General features: G+C 43.4%; 1 protein-coding gene across 4 annotated transcripts in view; it reads left to right on the top strand.

The window, feature by feature from the left end:
- Positions 1 to 17696, top strand: part of crebbpa (CREB binding lysine acetyltransferase a) — a 68215-nt gene that overhangs the window by 47063 nt on the left and 3456 nt on the right. For all 4 annotated transcript variants that reach the window (XM_083765487.1, XM_083765488.1, XM_083765490.1 and 1 more), the window contains 15 exons: positions 340 to 511; positions 610 to 728; positions 1011 to 1250; positions 1737 to 1825; positions 2483 to 2563; positions 2798 to 2854; positions 3709 to 3786; positions 3966 to 4033; positions 5063 to 5213; positions 8365 to 8511; positions 9773 to 9886; positions 12039 to 12204; positions 13098 to 13265; positions 16813 to 16974; positions 17115 to 17396. In XM_083765487.1, the coding sequence (XP_083621613.1) occupies positions 340 to 511; positions 610 to 728; positions 1011 to 1250; positions 1737 to 1825; positions 2483 to 2563; positions 2798 to 2854; positions 3709 to 3786; positions 3966 to 4033; positions 5063 to 5213; positions 8365 to 8511; positions 9773 to 9886; positions 12039 to 12204; positions 13098 to 13265; positions 16813 to 16974; positions 17115 to 17396 (2094 nt within the window). The remainder of the gene's footprint in view (positions 1 to 339; positions 512 to 609; positions 729 to 1010; positions 1251 to 1736; positions 1826 to 2482; positions 2564 to 2797; positions 2855 to 3708; positions 3787 to 3965; positions 4034 to 5062; positions 5214 to 8364; positions 8512 to 9772; positions 9887 to 12038; positions 12205 to 13097; positions 13266 to 16812; positions 16975 to 17114; positions 17397 to 17696) is intronic.

The following is a 17696-nucleotide window of genomic DNA, read 5'->3' on the forward strand; positions in this document are numbered from 1 at the left end:
GAAATCACTGAATATACCTTTAAGGCCGTTGCACTCAGATCCATCCATCTGATCCATTATCATGACTCTTAAGGTCATTGCACTCAGAATCCATTTCTTTCCACAGAAACCAAACATACGCTTCTTTAAAGGATCCCTGGCTAATAACATTATATGCCTTAAAACACCATACTTGCCCTCTTATTTTACTAGTATTTTATATAGTTTTTCACTCAATAGGTCATATGTCCATGTTGCCTGATTATGGATCCCACCAACATTCTAGGGTTGACACGCCTGGACCATGCACGGGCAGAACAAACCCCTGTGACCTACAATGAGCTGTCTCCCTTTCTTTAGAGTGAGGAGGACTCGGGTTCGATGTCCATGAAGAAAGAGGAGCCAGTGGTGAAGCAGGAGGCAATGGAGGTAGACGAGAAGAAGCCAGAGATGAAGATGGAACCCAAAGAGGATGAAGAAGGAGGCGCTAACGGCACAACCTCTTCACCTTCCTCTCAATCACGGAGGAAAAGTGAGTTCAGAGGAACAGGACAAAATGCTTTCCATGTGCCGTTTCTCTACCTCAATAGTTGAGCTGACTTTTTCCAATTATTTCTATTCCACTTCCAGTCTTTAAACCAGAGGAGCTACGCCAGGCTCTGATGCCCACCCTGGAATCTCTCTACAGGCAGGACCCAGAGTCACTGCCCTTCAGACAACCTGTAGACCCCATGCAGCTAGGCATTCCGGTAGGCAACACATTCACAACTTTGAACATCCGTTTTGGTAGTATTGAACAGAGAAATGTCATTGTATTCCATTACTGTTATGAAAAGCTTGGATTCGATTCTTCTTCTTTGAGAGAGAGAGAGACTTTCAAACTAAATCTCATTGTTTTGATGTGAGGAGCTCAAGTGCATTCCACAGCGTGAAAAGAGGGGTTTTTGGGCCACTATCTTGAAAATGTTGACATCATGAAACGATTCCATACGCTCAATGACGTGTGCATTGCACTAATGTCTCATCTCCAGGATTACTTTGACATTGTAAAGAACCCCATAGACCTGTCAACCATAAAGCGCAAACTGGATACCGGCCAGTACCAAGAGCCATGGCAGTATGTGGAGGACGTCTGGCTCATGTTTAACAACGCCTGGGTGTACAACCGCAAGACATCTCGCGTGTACAAGTACTGCTCCAAGCTGGCCGAGGTGTTTGAGTCCGAGATCGACCCGGTCATGCAGGGCCTGGGCTACTGCTGCGGTAGGAAGGTAAGGCAGCGCTGTGGAGAACCATCGTATGGCTACATCTATAAAGATACAAAAGAAAGTCAGCTTCTTGTAATCTAAACACGACTCATGTGAATGAGAAATATTGGTTTAGCGTGGTGTGATTCTAAAAGCAGATGGTGTGAATACTTTTTTTTTCTACTTTTTCTTTAATGTTCTTCTGAGGAATTGAAATCTGTGTACACTCCTGTAATGTGATGTCTTAGTTGAATGAGGCCAAATCCACCGTTTGCTTCTGAAGAAGGTGGAGAAAGTTAGAACTACAAAGAGACTACCTATAATTGAACAGAACCATTAAGTCTTGTTCCTAACACATCATGGGAAACGGGGGTGACTAAAAACTTTGGGAATTCCACCAAGGATTATTTTTTATACAAGAGAGATCTTGCATAATGAATTGTGCTTGCCTGTCACCTGTTTAAAAGTTTTCATATGATTATATCATCCATCTCCCTTTTTTCTTTGCAGTATGAGTTTTCCCCTCAAACCCTCTGTTGCTATGGCAAACAGCTGTGCACTATACCTACTGGAGGCACATACTACAGCTACCAGAACAGGTATGTTTGTGACTCAACATTCATGTGTGTTATTTGCCGTTTCCATACAATTTTGAGGTTTTTGAACATGCCACACAATTCACACAACTAAATACTGACATTAACCACAATACCCAGTCATTCAACTGTGGGATCTGTCCTGCAGCTCTAAACAAAGCAATTTAAAGCCCGGTGCAGTTCAGCCCGCCAGTGTTGGGGCCTTGTGTGCATCGGTGCAAAATACTTCATGAAAGTCTGATTATGTTGTCGCCACACATGCACGGACACACACGCACACATACACACACACCTTTTTCACAGTTATCAACAATAGCTTTTATTGATATTCAGTTTTTGCTGTTTTCCTGAAATTGGCTTCTTGTGTAAGCCAGCAGATGACCAGCTAGTTGTCTTGTGTTCCCCTGCGCCCCCTGCTGTATGAATATCGCAACTGCACCTCTGGAATTTTGACAGGGTACTTAATAGAATGGAGCATGTGCAGCGGCTGTAATGTAATGATACAGCATAACCAGACAGGCAGCATGGTCCATTCACAATATGAAAGCTGGGGATTCCCCCTCTCACTCTCTGTTGCCTGCCCAGGCTGCCCTATACTATCTCCGAAATGCACAATGCAACAGATTTGCATTCACGTGTTTTATTTGTGCCACCCTACAGGTATCATTTCTGTGAGAAGTGCTTCAATGAGATCCAGGGGGAGAGTGTGACCTTAGGGGATGACCCTGCTCAGCCACAGACGTAAGACAAGGACATTGTTCTGACTTGAGCAAACGTTACAGCATGTTTGTTACATCTTCATTTGTGTTCGTACTTGACGAATGATTCGAAGTTGCTTACAAATCTTCCAACAAATCATTCATGTCCTACATAATGCTACCATTAGTAAATTTAAAGGCATCTGTTTAAGTCTGAATAATGATCATTTTAATCTCTCACTTACCACTTGTCTTACCACTTGTCTTGCTTGTTCAGAATGATATCGAAAGACCAGTTTGAAAGGAAGAAGAATGACACATTAGATGCTGAACCGTAAGTCTACACACACGCACGCACACACACACACACACACACACACACACACACACACACAGTTCCCAGTGAGTGTTATTTTGGAGTGATACCAGCTAAGGTTTTACAAGATATAAGTGTTTAATTGGAAGCCGATATATTATCCTATGGTAAAAGGTATTCAATATTATCATTCCGGCAATGCAGGCAATAATTACAACTGTATTGGTTGATTTGACAGGTACATGTTATGTCTCTTCTGCAAAGAGATGTAGATTAACACCAAGTGTCTTCACTGAAAAACGATTAACAGCAAGTTTCTTCACTGAGAATAAAATATACGATCTACTGTGCATCTCAAGACGACGCATTATGAGCTTGTAGATGTATTTTTGCCAGATGTTGGCTTTTCATAGAATCTTTGCCCATTATGACATGCCCAGAATAGGGACACCTGGACTCTGTTGCATGTGGAAAACCTGCAAATGTGTGTGCAGAGGAACATTGCACTTCAAATTGAGAATAAAATTGGTTCTCTTAACCCATTCTGACCTGAGATCAGATTCATACAAGGTTTCCGCCGGACACACACTGGTCCTGATGAACCCATTCTGACCTGAGATCAGATTCTAAAAATGTCAGTCGCTCTTCGATTTTTCAAAAATAGCAGACCTACAAGCTCGTATCGCGCCACTCGGTGGCGCGATATGAGCTTGTAGATCTGCTATTTTTAAATAGCTAAAGCATAACATGATGCTGACACCAAAATGGGTGCCCGGTCAGAATGGGTTAACTATTGATGAACCTGATGGCAGAAGATAAATCGATTTTGAAATGTCAAAACAAAACAAGGTTCTCTTATCCTTTTTCTTCAGGTTTGTTGAATGTAAAGATTGTGGACGGAAGATGCACCAGATATGTGTTCTACACTACGACGTCATCTGGCCGTCTGGGTAAGATGACTCGACTATATTGTGATATTTTATTATATATGATTTTAGAGTGTGAGATAAGGCCTTACTTACATTGCCTATACTGTACATTGCGATGTCAATGCTGAAGTGATATATTTTGCAACCCTAGTAGAACTTATTCTCTTGTCAAGACAAAACACCTTGTTGTCTCACTCTAGATTCATCTGTGACAATTGTTTGAAGAAGAGCGCTAAAACAAGGAAGGACAATAAGTTTTCTGCAAAAAGTGAGTATGCTCCTGTCTTACGTCTTACTGTATTTCTGACTTTTGCTTCCCTGGACTGCTTTTCAGGGACACTTATTTATTTTCCACTTAGCTTGCATTATTCAGAAGTCAGTAACTTAATGCACTTTAGTTTAACGAACATTCAGGTAAACAAGAAGATACTGAGTAACATAAGCCACCCTGATAGGGACTGCTGCATATTGTGGCTGTTGGGCACACGCTGTGTATCTAATATACTTATATAATTAACGTGAGCTTATAGATCAGCTATTTCAATATTCTTTAAGATTTTTGAAAATGTCACTAAAACAATTATTGAAATGCCCAAATCAGACACACCAGGTTATCACATTGGAAATGGATCCATTCGAACATAGTTTCTGTTTTTCCATTTCCTGAAAAGTTCGTTTTGGACGGTTTCCACACGACAGCGACGCTGTATCAGTATGACACAGTATGATATTTAAAGGTATATTCAGTGATTTCACTTAATTCAAATATCACTTATTTTTTTGTTTTGTTGTGATAATCCTCCCTACTATAGAGTGTGCTGGCCATATAAGGAGTTCCTCCCTGTCCCCAGTTAACCCCTGGGGGTCAAAAAACCTTAGGTTTCGTTTTTGACTCTCTATCCTGATTGGACGAAAGGCTGGGTCCCACAGCCAAAAACGAAACCTAAGGTTTTTTGAGTGAAATCACTGAATATACCTTTAACCATGGGCAGCTCTCCGGGATGCCATACTGCCATTTTGGATTACGTTTTTTTACAGATTTAAACCTTTTTTTCCTTTTTTTTGTACTTGAAAATGAAGGTTTCCATGGCTATTAGAGCTAATGCAAAATCCATCCATCCATCCATCTTCAACTTCGTTTATCTGTAGTCGGGTCGCGCGGGCAACAGCTCCACCAGAGAGCTCCAGACTTCCCCCTCATGCAAAATATTTCAGCAAAATGCTTGCTCATTTCTGAACTTTTTTCCTATTTTGTGTGTGTGTGTGTGTGTGTGTGTGTGTGTGTGTGTGTGTGTAGGATTACAGTCTACACGGTTGGGAATGTACATAGAGGACCGTGTGAATAAGTACTTGAAGAGACAGAACCACCCAGAGGCTGGAGAGGTGTTTGTGCGAGTGGTGGCCAGCTCTGACAAGGTTACAGAGGTTAAGCCTGGAATGAAAACCAGGTAAATCATCATGAACAGATCATCCTGTATTTTTTTTTAAGCTTGTTATTAATTCTCCAAAATGTCACAATGGTCTCTAGTCTATTTCATTAACCTGTTTACTGCCAACACCCCCCATCTGATGTCTGAATTTAATACTGTGACACCTTTAGTTTGAAAGCCGTTTTAACCGGAAACCGACAGTCAGGAAGTGAATTACCGCTATGTAATAACCTGGGATATATATAGTTTAGAGACATTAGGTGCAAATCAAGCTTGTTTTGAGCCAAAAAGAAGAATCTGAAATATTATAATTCTAAATTGCGTTCCCATAGACTGCATAAGACAGCGGAATTTTCATTTCCGTTTTCTTATTTTTTTTTAGTCTTATTTTGTTTTTGCACTGCGTGCGAAAAAGGTGTTACAAGCACGTACAAAACACAGTTGTGAACCGTAATCAATTTATATTAAAATAGGTGTCAAAAGGCAAACCGGCAAACCGAAGATATTATTCCCCCATCTGGTACCTAGTCTGCCCCGTGGCCGCCTCCCAGCCTGGTCAATGCCCCGAAGACCTCCCTAGGGAGAAGGAGGCATTCGTACTAGAGAGAAGACCTCCCTAGGGAGAAGGAGGCATCCGTACTAGAGTGAAGTGAAGACCTCCCTAGAGAGAAGGAGGCATCCGTACTAGAGTGAAGACCTCCCTAGGGAGAAGGAGGCATCCGTACTAGAGAGAAGACCTCCCTAGGGAGAAGGAGGCATCCGTACTAGAGTGAAGACCTCCCTAGGGAGAAGGAGACATCCGTACTAGAGTGAAGACCTCCCTAGGGAGAAGGAGGCATCCGTACTAGAGAGAAGACCTCCCTAGGGAGAAGGAGGCATCCGTAATAGAGTGAAGACCTCCCTAGGGAGAAGGAGGCATCCGTACTAGAGTGAAGACCTCCCTAGGGAGAAGGAGACATCCGTACTAGAGTGAAGACCTCCCTAGAGAGGAGGAGGCATCCGTACTAGAGAGAAGACCTCCCTAGAGAGGAGGAGGCATCCGTACTAGAGTGAAGACCTCCCTAGGGAGGAGGAGGCATCCGTATTCCGTACTAGAGTGAAGACCTCCCTAGGGAGAAGGAGGCATCCGTACTAGAGAGATCTCCCTAGGGAGAAGGAGGCATCCGTACTAGAGAGATCTCCCTAGGGAGAAGGAGGCATCCGTACTAGAGTGAAGACCTCCCTAGGGAGAAGGAGGCATCCGTACTAGAGTGAAGACCTCCCTAGGGAGAAGGAGGCATCCGTACTAGAGAGAAGACCTCCCTAGGGAGAAGGAGGCATCCGTAATAGAGAGAAGACCTCCCTAGGGAGAAGGAGGCATCCGTACTAGAGTGAAGACCTCCCTAGGGAGAAGGAGGCATCCGTACTAGAGTGAAGACCTCCCTAGAGAGAAGGAGGCATCCGTACTAGAGAGAAGACCTCCCTAGGGAGAAGGAGGCATCCGTACTAGAGTGAAGACCTCCCTAGGGAGAAGGAGGCATCCGTACTAGAGAGAAGACCTCCCTAGGGAGAAGGAGGCATCCGTACTAGAGTGAAGTGAAGACCTCCCTAGGGAGAAGGAGGCATCCGTACTAGTGAAGTGAAGACCTCCCTAGGGAGAAGGAGGCATCCGTACTAGAGTGAAGACCTCCCTAGGGAGAAGGAGACATCCGTACTAGAGAGAAGACCTCCCTAGGGAGAAGGAGGCATCCGTACTAGAGAGAAGACCTCCCTAGGGAGAAGGAGACATCCGTACTAGAGAGAAGACCTCCCTAGGGAGAAGGAGGCATCCGTAATAGAGTGAAGTGAAGACCTCCCTAGGGAGAAGGAGGCATCCGTACTAGAGAGAAGACCTCCCTAGGGAGAAGGAGGCATCCGTACTAGAGTGAAGTGAAGACCTCCCTAGGGAGAAGGAGGCATCCGTACTAGAGTGAAGTGAAGACCTCCCTAGGGAGAAGGAGGCATCCGTACTAGAGTGAAGACCTCCCTAGGGAGAAGGAGGCATCCGTACTAGAGGAGTGGCTAGAGTGGCTAGAGTGGAACAGCGGCGGTGGCTCAGGGGTAGAGTGCCTGGATGGTAACCGTAAGGTTGCCAGTTCGAACCCGGGCTCCCCCAGAGTTACTGTCGAAGTGTCCTTGAGCAAGACACTGAACCCCTAATTGCTCCCGATGTGCTAGTTGGTGCCTTACATGGTTTCCGCTGCCATCGGTGTATGAATGGGTGAATGTAATGCACAATCTCTGTAAAGCGCCTTGGATAAAGGCGCTATATAAATGCACCATTTACCATTTAGAGTCTCTTCTGGGTGACTGAGCTCCATTTTTAAAGCCGATGCCAGCCACCATCCTGAGAAAACTCATTTCAGCCACTTGTAAACGCAATCTTGTTCTTTCGGTCATGAGTGATATTTCATGACCATAGGTGAGAGTAGGAATGAAGATTGATCAATAGATGGAGAGCTTTGCCTCTTTGCTCAGCTCTCTTTTTGTCACACCAGTGACGAACAACTACTAAGAAGAAACATGGCTGCAGATTTAACACACTGCAGTAAAATGTAACAATATATATAGTCTATCTTGAAGCTTTAAAGTGACTTTAGAGCCCCGCTATGTACAATGATGTTAACTAGTATTTTCTACAAGACGAAGCCTTGCCTACCCCTTTTAACCTCATAGTGAGTTTAGTTTGTTTGATTATACCCTACATGGATAGCTTTTACATTTATCCACTCAGCTCTTGTGGTGCCTGCATGTCTGTTAAATGGCAAATTCAGGTCAAACCAGAAACGGGATCGTGTCAAAGGTCATGTCCGACCTAGACACAGGATCTAAATATTTCAATAGAGCAAGGGGATTAAATTCAACTACCCCAAATTGTGTTATATTGCATTAGTCATACTGTCAGAATACTCAGTCATAACATATAGTAATAATAATAATAGTCATACTGTGCATTGCATTATTCACAATAACAAATTGCATAGTGCATCATCATGTTTATTAGACCTACATTTCCAACCGCAATATTTTTTTAAGCCATTTGTAAATAACCTATATCCAATGAGCATTCTACTATTTATTTTTTTGTAAACTGTATCTTAGTTATCTCTTTTGTTTACATGACATGGACTTTGTTTTTGTGTGTTGCCAGGTTTGTGGACACAGGTGATATGCCCGAGACCTTTCCTTACAGAACCAAAGCACTTTTCGCCTTTGAGGAGATTGATGGAGTCGACGTGTGCTTCTTTGGCATGCACGTACAGGAGTATGGGTCCGAATGCACCTTCCCCAACACCAGGTCTGTACTAAACACACAACACTGGGAGTTGTAATAATATTAACCCATTCTGACCTGAGATCAGATTCATACGAGGTTTCCGCCGGACACACACTGGTCTGATGAACCCATTGTGACATGAGATCAGATTCTGAAAATGTCAGTCGCTCTTCGATTTTTCAAAAATAGCAGACCTACAAGCTCGTATCGCGCCACTCGGTGGCGCGATATGAGCTTGTAGATCTGCTATTTTTAAATAGCTAAAGCATAACATGATGCTGACACCAAAATGGGTGCCCGGTCAGAATGGGTTAAGTCAGTGCGTACCACTTGCCCTAGCCCCGACATTTTTATGTAGACTTGGTTAGCATTTTATGTAGACTTATAGCACTATAAAGTATACATGCATAGTTCCATTATATTGATATTCCACTGTTACGTTCTTAGCTTACGTATGACTCATGATAACAACTTTGTATGTATATGATTTATTGCCATGCTTTTTTGTTCTTGCTTAATGTAAATCGCTCTGGATTAAGAGCGTCTGCTAAATGCCTAAATTGTAACTGTACGTAGGATTTGTTTTTTTTGTTTTGTTTGACAAAATTATGTGATTCTGGTTACTCGGGTCTCTGTAGTTTTTTTGTTCCCGATCTGATACTGATCATTTGATACAGATTTTTCCTGATCCGATATTTATATTTTTATAGTAAAATATCCCAAATCACAGACACTATCCAGTCTAATATCACGATATGGATATAATATTGATACAAGGACGTCCTGATCAAGTTTTTTATGCTTAAGATAATTTGAAAATGATCGGCCCCAATTTCCGATCACGTGATTGGATCTGGACAAACGTAACGTACTGTAAACCCTAGCGTCGTAGTGTGAAAATGGTCAATCTACAAGCATTTTTTTGTGAAGCAATTTGGTTCTAGAGGGAAAAAAGTCACCATAGGGTTTATGTGATTAAAACCCATTCTGACCGAGCACCCATTTTGGTGTCAGCATCATGTTATGCTTTAGCTATTTAAAAATAGCAGATCTACAAGCTCATATCGCGCCACCGAGTGGCGCGATACGAGCTTGTAGGTCTGCTATTTTTAGAAAAATCGAAGAGCGACTGACATTTTTAGAATCTGATCTCAGGTCAGAATGGGTTGATCAGACCAGTGTGTGTCCAGTGGAAACCTCGTTATGAATCTGATCTCAGGTCAGAATGGGTTAAAAACAGTAATAATGCTAAGTTGCTAACTACTCCTGTGCCCCTCTGTAGGCGGGTATACATATCATACCTCGACAGTATTCACTTCTTCAGACCTCGGCTGCTAAGAACGGCAGTCTACCACGAGATTCTCATTGGCTATCTAGAATATGTCAAGAAACTTGGGTAAGTGTTGCTTTCTCTCTACTTTTAAACTGTTCTTGCTCTCCCCTCTATATTGAGTGGCCTTATACAGTATGCACTGTTGTGCACAATACAATATTATATAATAAAATAATAGTTTAGTTTCCAGCTCTGAATCAGTATTACCGTAGTAAGTTGTTCCCATATCCCAATAAACACTACCATGAGGGTAGGTACCCTCACAAAAACATGCAGTAATCCTGGTCACTAAACTGCCTCCCCCTGGCCAGCCGGGACGCCGGATGGAGGGTAAAGGAACTGGTTGGAATAACGTGTTCCTTCCACGCGCTACGTCCAACCAGGGAAACTCCCCCCTGTCAGGTGTAAAGGAGCAACTTGGACACTCAGGCATGAAGGAAGCATGAGTTAAGTCCGTTGCTCTCCCTAGGTTGGCGGAGGGTGTGTAGAGCCCAGGATCACATCACAGGATGATTGACACAGGGGTGAAAAATGGGTTACAAAATCGTGGGACAAGAAAATATAAATTAAAAAAAAAACACTACCATATCCAAGTCTCCTAGGGAGTTTTTCCACTATGCACGTCTATGGACAGTTCCAGGGTTTTCTCATCCAGATGATGAGAAAATCACATACTGTCACTCTTATCTTCAGCTTAAAGAGCCACGGTTTGAACCTCGATCGAGATGGGTAATGACAAAGACTAAAGTGGTGCCCGTGGGGCCTCTACAGTGGTGCCCGTTGAGCACTGGCCTACTTGGAACGATGCAAGTTGGACATGCATGCACCACCCAGATATTCTGGGAGTTCTTTGTCAGGCATGCCCAAATATGGAGTCTATGCATAATATGTCAGCATGATGTCATGAACAGGCCAGCTCCATATATGGACACTGGGCAAGGGGCCCTGTCCAGAGCCCGGGCTCTGACTCGTTAGCCTGGTTAATAAACCAGACCGAATCAGCCGTTGGCAAAAAAAAATTGCCTACCGGCGGATTTCGGTCTGGAGAGGCTCAATTGTACGCCCATTTTCTACACACGAGAACGTGTGCGCCCAATAGGGACACGGTATGCAATATGGGCGGGCTTTGGTACAGTGACGTTCAATGCTTGAGACCTTTGACTGACAGTAGCTCTGACCAATTGCGTCAAAGAGAAAATGTTTCCCTGGAAATGAAATCCAAGCTGAACCTCCCCAGACTAATATCCCGCGGATCCGTGCGATATTAGTCTGGTTTATTAACCAGGCTACTGACTCGTGGGGGTGTGGAACGTACGTGTCGAATTTGAAGTAGGCGGGGCGAACGGTTCCCGAGTTACGTGGATTACAGACGTACAGAGACTTGGTGCATTTATAGTTAGATGTACGAATAACAACAATAAAGATGGTAGCACGTCTTGTGCACCATCAGATATACGTGTCAAGCAGTCTATGTGACCCCAGAGTAGGGAGAACACCAACCACTGCAGATGTGCTAGTTGTATTGTATTAACATACTCTACTTGTGCACATTGGTTAAAAGTACAAACAAGTCTTTGGTATAGAAATAACATGCATTCTATTTCAGGATGGATTTCCTCTTTAACCCATTCTGACCTGAGATCAGATTCATACGAGGTTTCCGCTGGACACACACTGGTCTGATTAACCCATTCTGACCTGAGATCAGATTCTAAAAATGTCAGTCGTTCTTCGATTTTTCAAAAATAGCAGACCTACAAGCTCGTATCGCGCCACTCGGTGGCGCGATATGAGCTTGTAGATCTGCTATTTTTAAATAGCTAAAGCATAACATGATGCCCGGTCAGAATGGGTTAATGTCACTGGACACCTTTCCATGAACTGCAGCCTTATATGGAAACCAAGCCATTTTTACCCCCTTTTATTGTGACTGATGTCTTTTTTTTGTTTCTTCTTGGCATTGTCAGAAGATGAAAAACCCTTCTATTTTCATGTCTGACCTTTCAAATAAATGTGTCTCTAGACATGTTTTTCTTTGACAAAGTACGACAGCAGAGAGTTTTGCGAGGAGGGAAAGAAAGTCCCAGGAGAGAAACCAGTTATTTGTATCCTACAGTGATGCAGCAGCTGTTTTGAATGAAGGTTTTGACCGAGGCCAGTGGTCCATCTATAGAAGTAGACTAAATGTTGGTGCCCATTCCATTCCTCTCCCCAGGTACGCCCAGGGTCACATTTGGGCATGTCCACCAAGCGAAGGAGACGACTACATCTTCCACTGCCACCCTGCCGACCAGAAGATCCCCAAACCCAAGAGGCTTCAGGAGTGGTACAGGAAGATGCTGGACAAGGCCTACGCTGAGCGGATCCTGCACGACTACAAGGTAGAAATCACTGGCCAACTATTACGTTTATAATCCACCGTTCAATGAAAATAGGCCCGGGAGGGGAATAAACATTCAGCTCCTACTCCGATGGGGCCTTTGGGGGGTGACTGTGCAGTAAAGGTACAGTCTGGTAAACTATCCCGGTTTGCGAGAATTCACATTGTCATGTGTTTTAATAGAGCACTGACGTCACTTTCAGTAGAGGGCGTCAGTCCCCAGGTTCATGTATTTTTTTAGTTGCATTGAAATCGCCATAGGAGGATTTTTAGATTGCTTCATATAAGAACTGTGTTTGAAAAATGAACATGTCATCCCGGCCGCTTCACTCATATGGATATGAAGAATCAACTGACTGAGAGAAAACGCTAATGTTACTGCTGCTGAATTAGTTAGATTTTCGCTAGAAGCAGACTGTATCATATATGAGTGACTGACTGTTGCAAACGATACAGAGACACCTCCGTGACAATAACGCCGAGACAGCTTGTTTATTTTTGGACCACAACGCTTATAGTAGAAGATATTAAGATCACCCCATGTTATTCTCCATAGAGAAATTACTTCCGTGAACCAGGGGAATCGAAGGGATGAGCGAGTTACGTCAGGACTTCGGTGCTCTATTGTCATGTGTTTTAATACTGTTAACTTTTGGTGCTGGTGATTTTGCTGCTGGTGATTTCCCTTCACTCCCTCTTTGGGGCCACCACAATAAAAGAAAAGCCCCCGTCTATTGATGTAGACTGTAAAAGGACTTTGATGGCCTTTCATATTAGAATCCTGAACATATCCCAGTGTTGAACATTCGGCAGTATACCGTACATTTTTCACCAGAAACACCTTGTTTTAGAATAGTTTGAATTGACCACATTTATCTTTGGACTCCTCCTCAGGACATCTTCAAGCAGGCAACGGAGGACCGTGTGACCAGCGCCAATGAGCTTCCCTATTTTGAAGGTGACTTCTGGCCCAACGTTCTGGAGGAAAGCATCAGGGAGCTGGAGCAGGAGGAGGAGGAGCGTAAGAAGGAGGAGAACACCGCCGCCTGTGACACTCCTGAGGTCAGAACCGCTTATAGAACCACTTTTATTTGATTTGAGTCCTGACAGTAATTTTGCATAGTTCACACACGATTCACACACTGTTAAGCATAATGAACCTTTGCAGTTGAGGGCTGTACAGTTCCAATACCAGGCAAGAGTTGAAACCTGTCAGGATGCTCTCTGTGGTATCTCTGTCGAAGGCCCATAGGACCTTGGGCCTCATGCCAAACCTTTTCATAGGACCTTGGGCCTCATGCCAAACCTTTTCACTTAGTCCAAATCTTGGTGCGCTCAACCCACAGTACTTGGAGCAGACAGGAGCAGATTCTAAACAGACAATCTCATCAAAGGAACAGTCTGCACTCATAGAATAATGTTTCAAGCTTTTAATGTGCTGCAGCAGCAGTCATCGATAATGAAAGCATTTCGTCCCTTCTGGCCTTCGTCAGCGTTTGAACCACCTATTGTTATGACTTTTAATTTAAATGGCTCTGATCGCAGTCATTACAATTACGAAAAGGAGATAAAAAAATTGTTTACAGATGGTGTTGTGAAGTTGGGTTGGGCACAAAAGTAGGCTAATTAAACGTAAGTTTAATAAGGAAATGCTGTAGTACAATCATAAGTACAGCATTGATGTGTGATGTAAATTTGGTGGTGATATTCTGTCTATAAATGGAAGTTATTGAATATTTTCGTTCACGTTAACATGCCCCCGTCAGAACTGTCTGAGCTGGCTTTCAGGTGCCTGTGCCACGCAACCCGCGCGTTGGCCGCGATGCTTCCCAAAGAAGAAGTTATGTCGACTGACGCAAGAGTAGCTAGTAGTATCCGTGTGGGTCTGTTGCGCAGAAAAATGTTTCCCAGTATTAATCTGTGTCAGTCCCAACATGCATATCACTGGAGACACTGGTGGTGACACGTGATTAGCGGGGAGATGATTTTTATTTTAACGCAAAGTAATTGAATTAAGATGAATGTTACTTTATTGTATGCTGGTACACCATATCTGCTACCTTCAGGAAGGAGATATCGTTTTCTTCGTGGCATGTTGTTTGTCGTATGTAATATCTGGCCATATTTAACGGTCAGATATCGCTATCACTGCTACGAATTATTTAAATCACGGGTTGTGAATGATCTCTTAGGATACGATTGATAAAGGGAATGTAATGAAAATAGCCTAAATAAGCAAGCAGAAAACAGTCAGAAACAAAACTCACATTAACCTTTTATCTCAAGTCAAATGAAGGAATCAACAGTTATACACACAGAGTTGAATGAATGAGTGAATGATCCGAAACAAATGTCCGTGTCTCGCGCACACACGCGCAAGCTCCCTTATTGTTTTGTATTGTTCCGTGTTTCCAAACAAAGTCTGTTGCCCCCAGAGTTCCTTCCCAACGTAACACTCCCTCCAAAGCAAAGTAAAGGTGATAAAATAAACGTAATCCATCCCCGTAGCGAACGTAATCCAGTGAAGGTATAGGCTACTCCAAACAAAGAGGAAGAAGAAAACCCTCGGATCCTACTAAGGTAGAGTGTTCGCCTCAATCGCCTGTCCGTGCAAAGGACAGCAGCCAGAGCGAGGGGGAGGGGCCTGAGGTGGTGTAGAGCAGATCAGCGAGTTTGGACAATAGGGGGTTGGAAATATCCCGGTCACTGTGAAGGCCGTAGTACTGTAAATATGACATGAATATGAATGCAAAGTAGTGGTTGATCTGTGGACAGGCTAGCTTTTGGTGTTGTGCATGGTGAGATGTGTGCAAACGGTGTGGTTTAGTAGGAGAAGACGGCCAAAGATGCAACGCACACACACACGCGCGGCACCAAATTGTATAGGGCACTATTTGTTGTGTTGCGCCGGTAGCCATAGGAAGCATGCCAGTGGGGTAACAGTGAGAACGGTGGCCTGTGATACAGGTGTCGCTAAGGGGCGGAGGTGTGTGAGGAATTCACTAATAAATTCATTATTAATCATTAATGTGTCAAATCGAAAAAAGGGCTTCGTTAAGACCTCCATATTATTATGGTCAATGCCTGTGTGAAAAGGTGGAGCGATTGGTGCAGACAATGAGGAGATACGGCGGTGTTTCTGACATTCAGACATTGTTAGAATTATAGTATGATATATACAAGTCAAGAAGATTCAACTAAGTCCAACACACCCTGGGCAAGACCTAAGCTGAAAAGACTATCAGCGGAAGTTGCAGGATTTTAGCGGATGTGAAATCGTTGATGCTTTACAAATCAGTTTACATTCTCCGTGAATGAAACAAGTGTTGTGATTGGTCGGGAAAATATCGTATCCGGGGGACGGCTGTTCCTGGGAGGATACAACTGCCGATAGCTTCTCTGCCTTAGGTTGTGACCAGGCTTTTCTTTTCGCAGATAAGTAAGCCTGGGACCGAGGCTAAGTCCAACATCACTTGATGTTGACTAAGTTAGCCATACAACTAACAATCTGGTTAGGTTTGTGAAATGAAAGGTGAGGACTTCAGCCTCCTATCATGTCACCTGTAAACCTGCTTTAAACACTACTTTTGCCTGGATTTTCAGATTAAAGGCCCTAGAGTGCCTGGCAGATTTTACTCTGAAAAGCCCCGCCTTCCATTTCCCCCCAAAACTGGAAGGTATAATGTTCCATTACTAACCATGGAGAGTGCCGTAGATTTCAAAAGTTTTTTCGGCCCGTAAACAAGGAAGTGAATGGCTGCGCGCATGCGCATAAAGACGTGTAATCGTGTATACATGTCCGAGGCACCCGCGGTTTTAATTGAGAGGCAGTGTATACACGTCATTAGCAAAGCAAGTGTTACTTTCTATTTTCTTTCTACTAATGTTTTTATTGAGATGGGGAAAATGTATTCTATGATTGTGTGGAGCCTGATATCCAGATGAGTCAAACATTAGAAAGCAAGTCAACAAAGTCTTATGCACACCTGATATGCTCTGATATGCTCAGTTTGGGCAACTCTAAAGCAAACTCCACATGCCCTAACATTTTATTTACCTGCCATAGTGTCAACCCCTTAGTCTGGCTAATAAGCCAGACTCGAATCACACTGTCGATCAACCCCTTACCCTTGTGTCGGATCGGTGGTTAGACTGGCATATTCGCCGATATTGATATGAACAGATTTTCTGGTGCACTCTGTTATTCATGTATGCTCTTCAAAAAGGGCCAAAAGTCACTTGCCAGTAAGCATGCATACCCAGAAGAGATTTTGGGCTGTATTTTGCGTGTCTTAAGTACCAGGTCTTATTACTTAACTTAAGACCTGGAGGCGTGGTCAATGCTCTTTAGCCACTCAGAATAGCCAAATGGCATTGATCACGCCTCCAGGTCTTAAGTTAAGTAATAAGACCTGGTACTTAAGACATGCAAAATACAGCCCGATATCTCTTTATGCATTTCAATGTGGATTGCAATCTTCTAGCGTCTTTTTTTGTTATAGCAAGTAATCTATACTATCCTACAGTACCTACCAATTTGATTTAATTGATTTTAATCCTGTGTATGGTGAGCGAGTGTGATTAATCTGTCATTGTATTTGACCCACAGGGCACACCAAGTGACACCAAGAATGCCAAGAAGAAAAACAACAAGAAGGCCAATAAAAACAAGGGCAGCGTTAGCCGAGCCAATAAGAAGAAGCCTGGGATGCCGAATGTAGCCAATGACCTGTCCCAGAAGCTTTATGCCAGCCTAGAGAAACACAAAGAGGTAAATGGTTGTCTTGTCTTTGGAAAGGAATCATTTGTGAGTATTCAGATTGGATGTTCCCCTAAATGTTTGCATAACATGTCCCTTATTAATGTATTAGCTCATGCACTAACGCTCCTGTCCGCTTTGTTCTTCACAAGGTGTTCTTTGTGATCCACCTGCACCCCGTTCCCATGGTCAACACCCTGCCGCCCATCATGGACCCTGACCCCCTACTGACCTGTGACCTGATGGACGGCCGCGACGCCTTCCTGACTCTGGCCAGGGACAAGCACTGGGAGTTCAGCTCCCTGAGGAGGTGCAAGTGGAGCAGCATGTGCATGCTGGTGGAGCTGCACAACCAAGGCCAGGATCGCTTTGTCTACACCTGCAACGAATGCAAGCACCACGTGGAGACGCGCTGGCACTGCACTGTCTGCGAGGTGAGTTCTATGCTTTGTTGTTGACACACAAAACACCAAACCATGCATAAACAATTTCATAAGAACACAATTTCACATATTTGATTTGATTTTGACTTTAGGTTTTGAGAAGTAAACATTTAATATAACTTACTATACTATAATTAGTCCTTTTTCCTTCAAAACATCTGATCTCTGGAACAGCTTCAGTAGTGAGAACTCGCATGATGTTTTGCCATGTTATCTAATGTCTACTGTTTCTTCAGCTTTTTATCTGACCTAATCAATCAAATCAAATCAAGGTCACGTGTAACAGGTCTA

The sequence above is a fragment of the Protomyctophum parallelum genome, assembly GCF_964188405.1.
Source record: "Protomyctophum parallelum genome assembly, chromosome: 5".
Classification (NCBI taxonomy): Eukaryota; Metazoa; Chordata; class Actinopteri; order Myctophiformes; family Myctophidae; genus Protomyctophum; species Protomyctophum parallelum.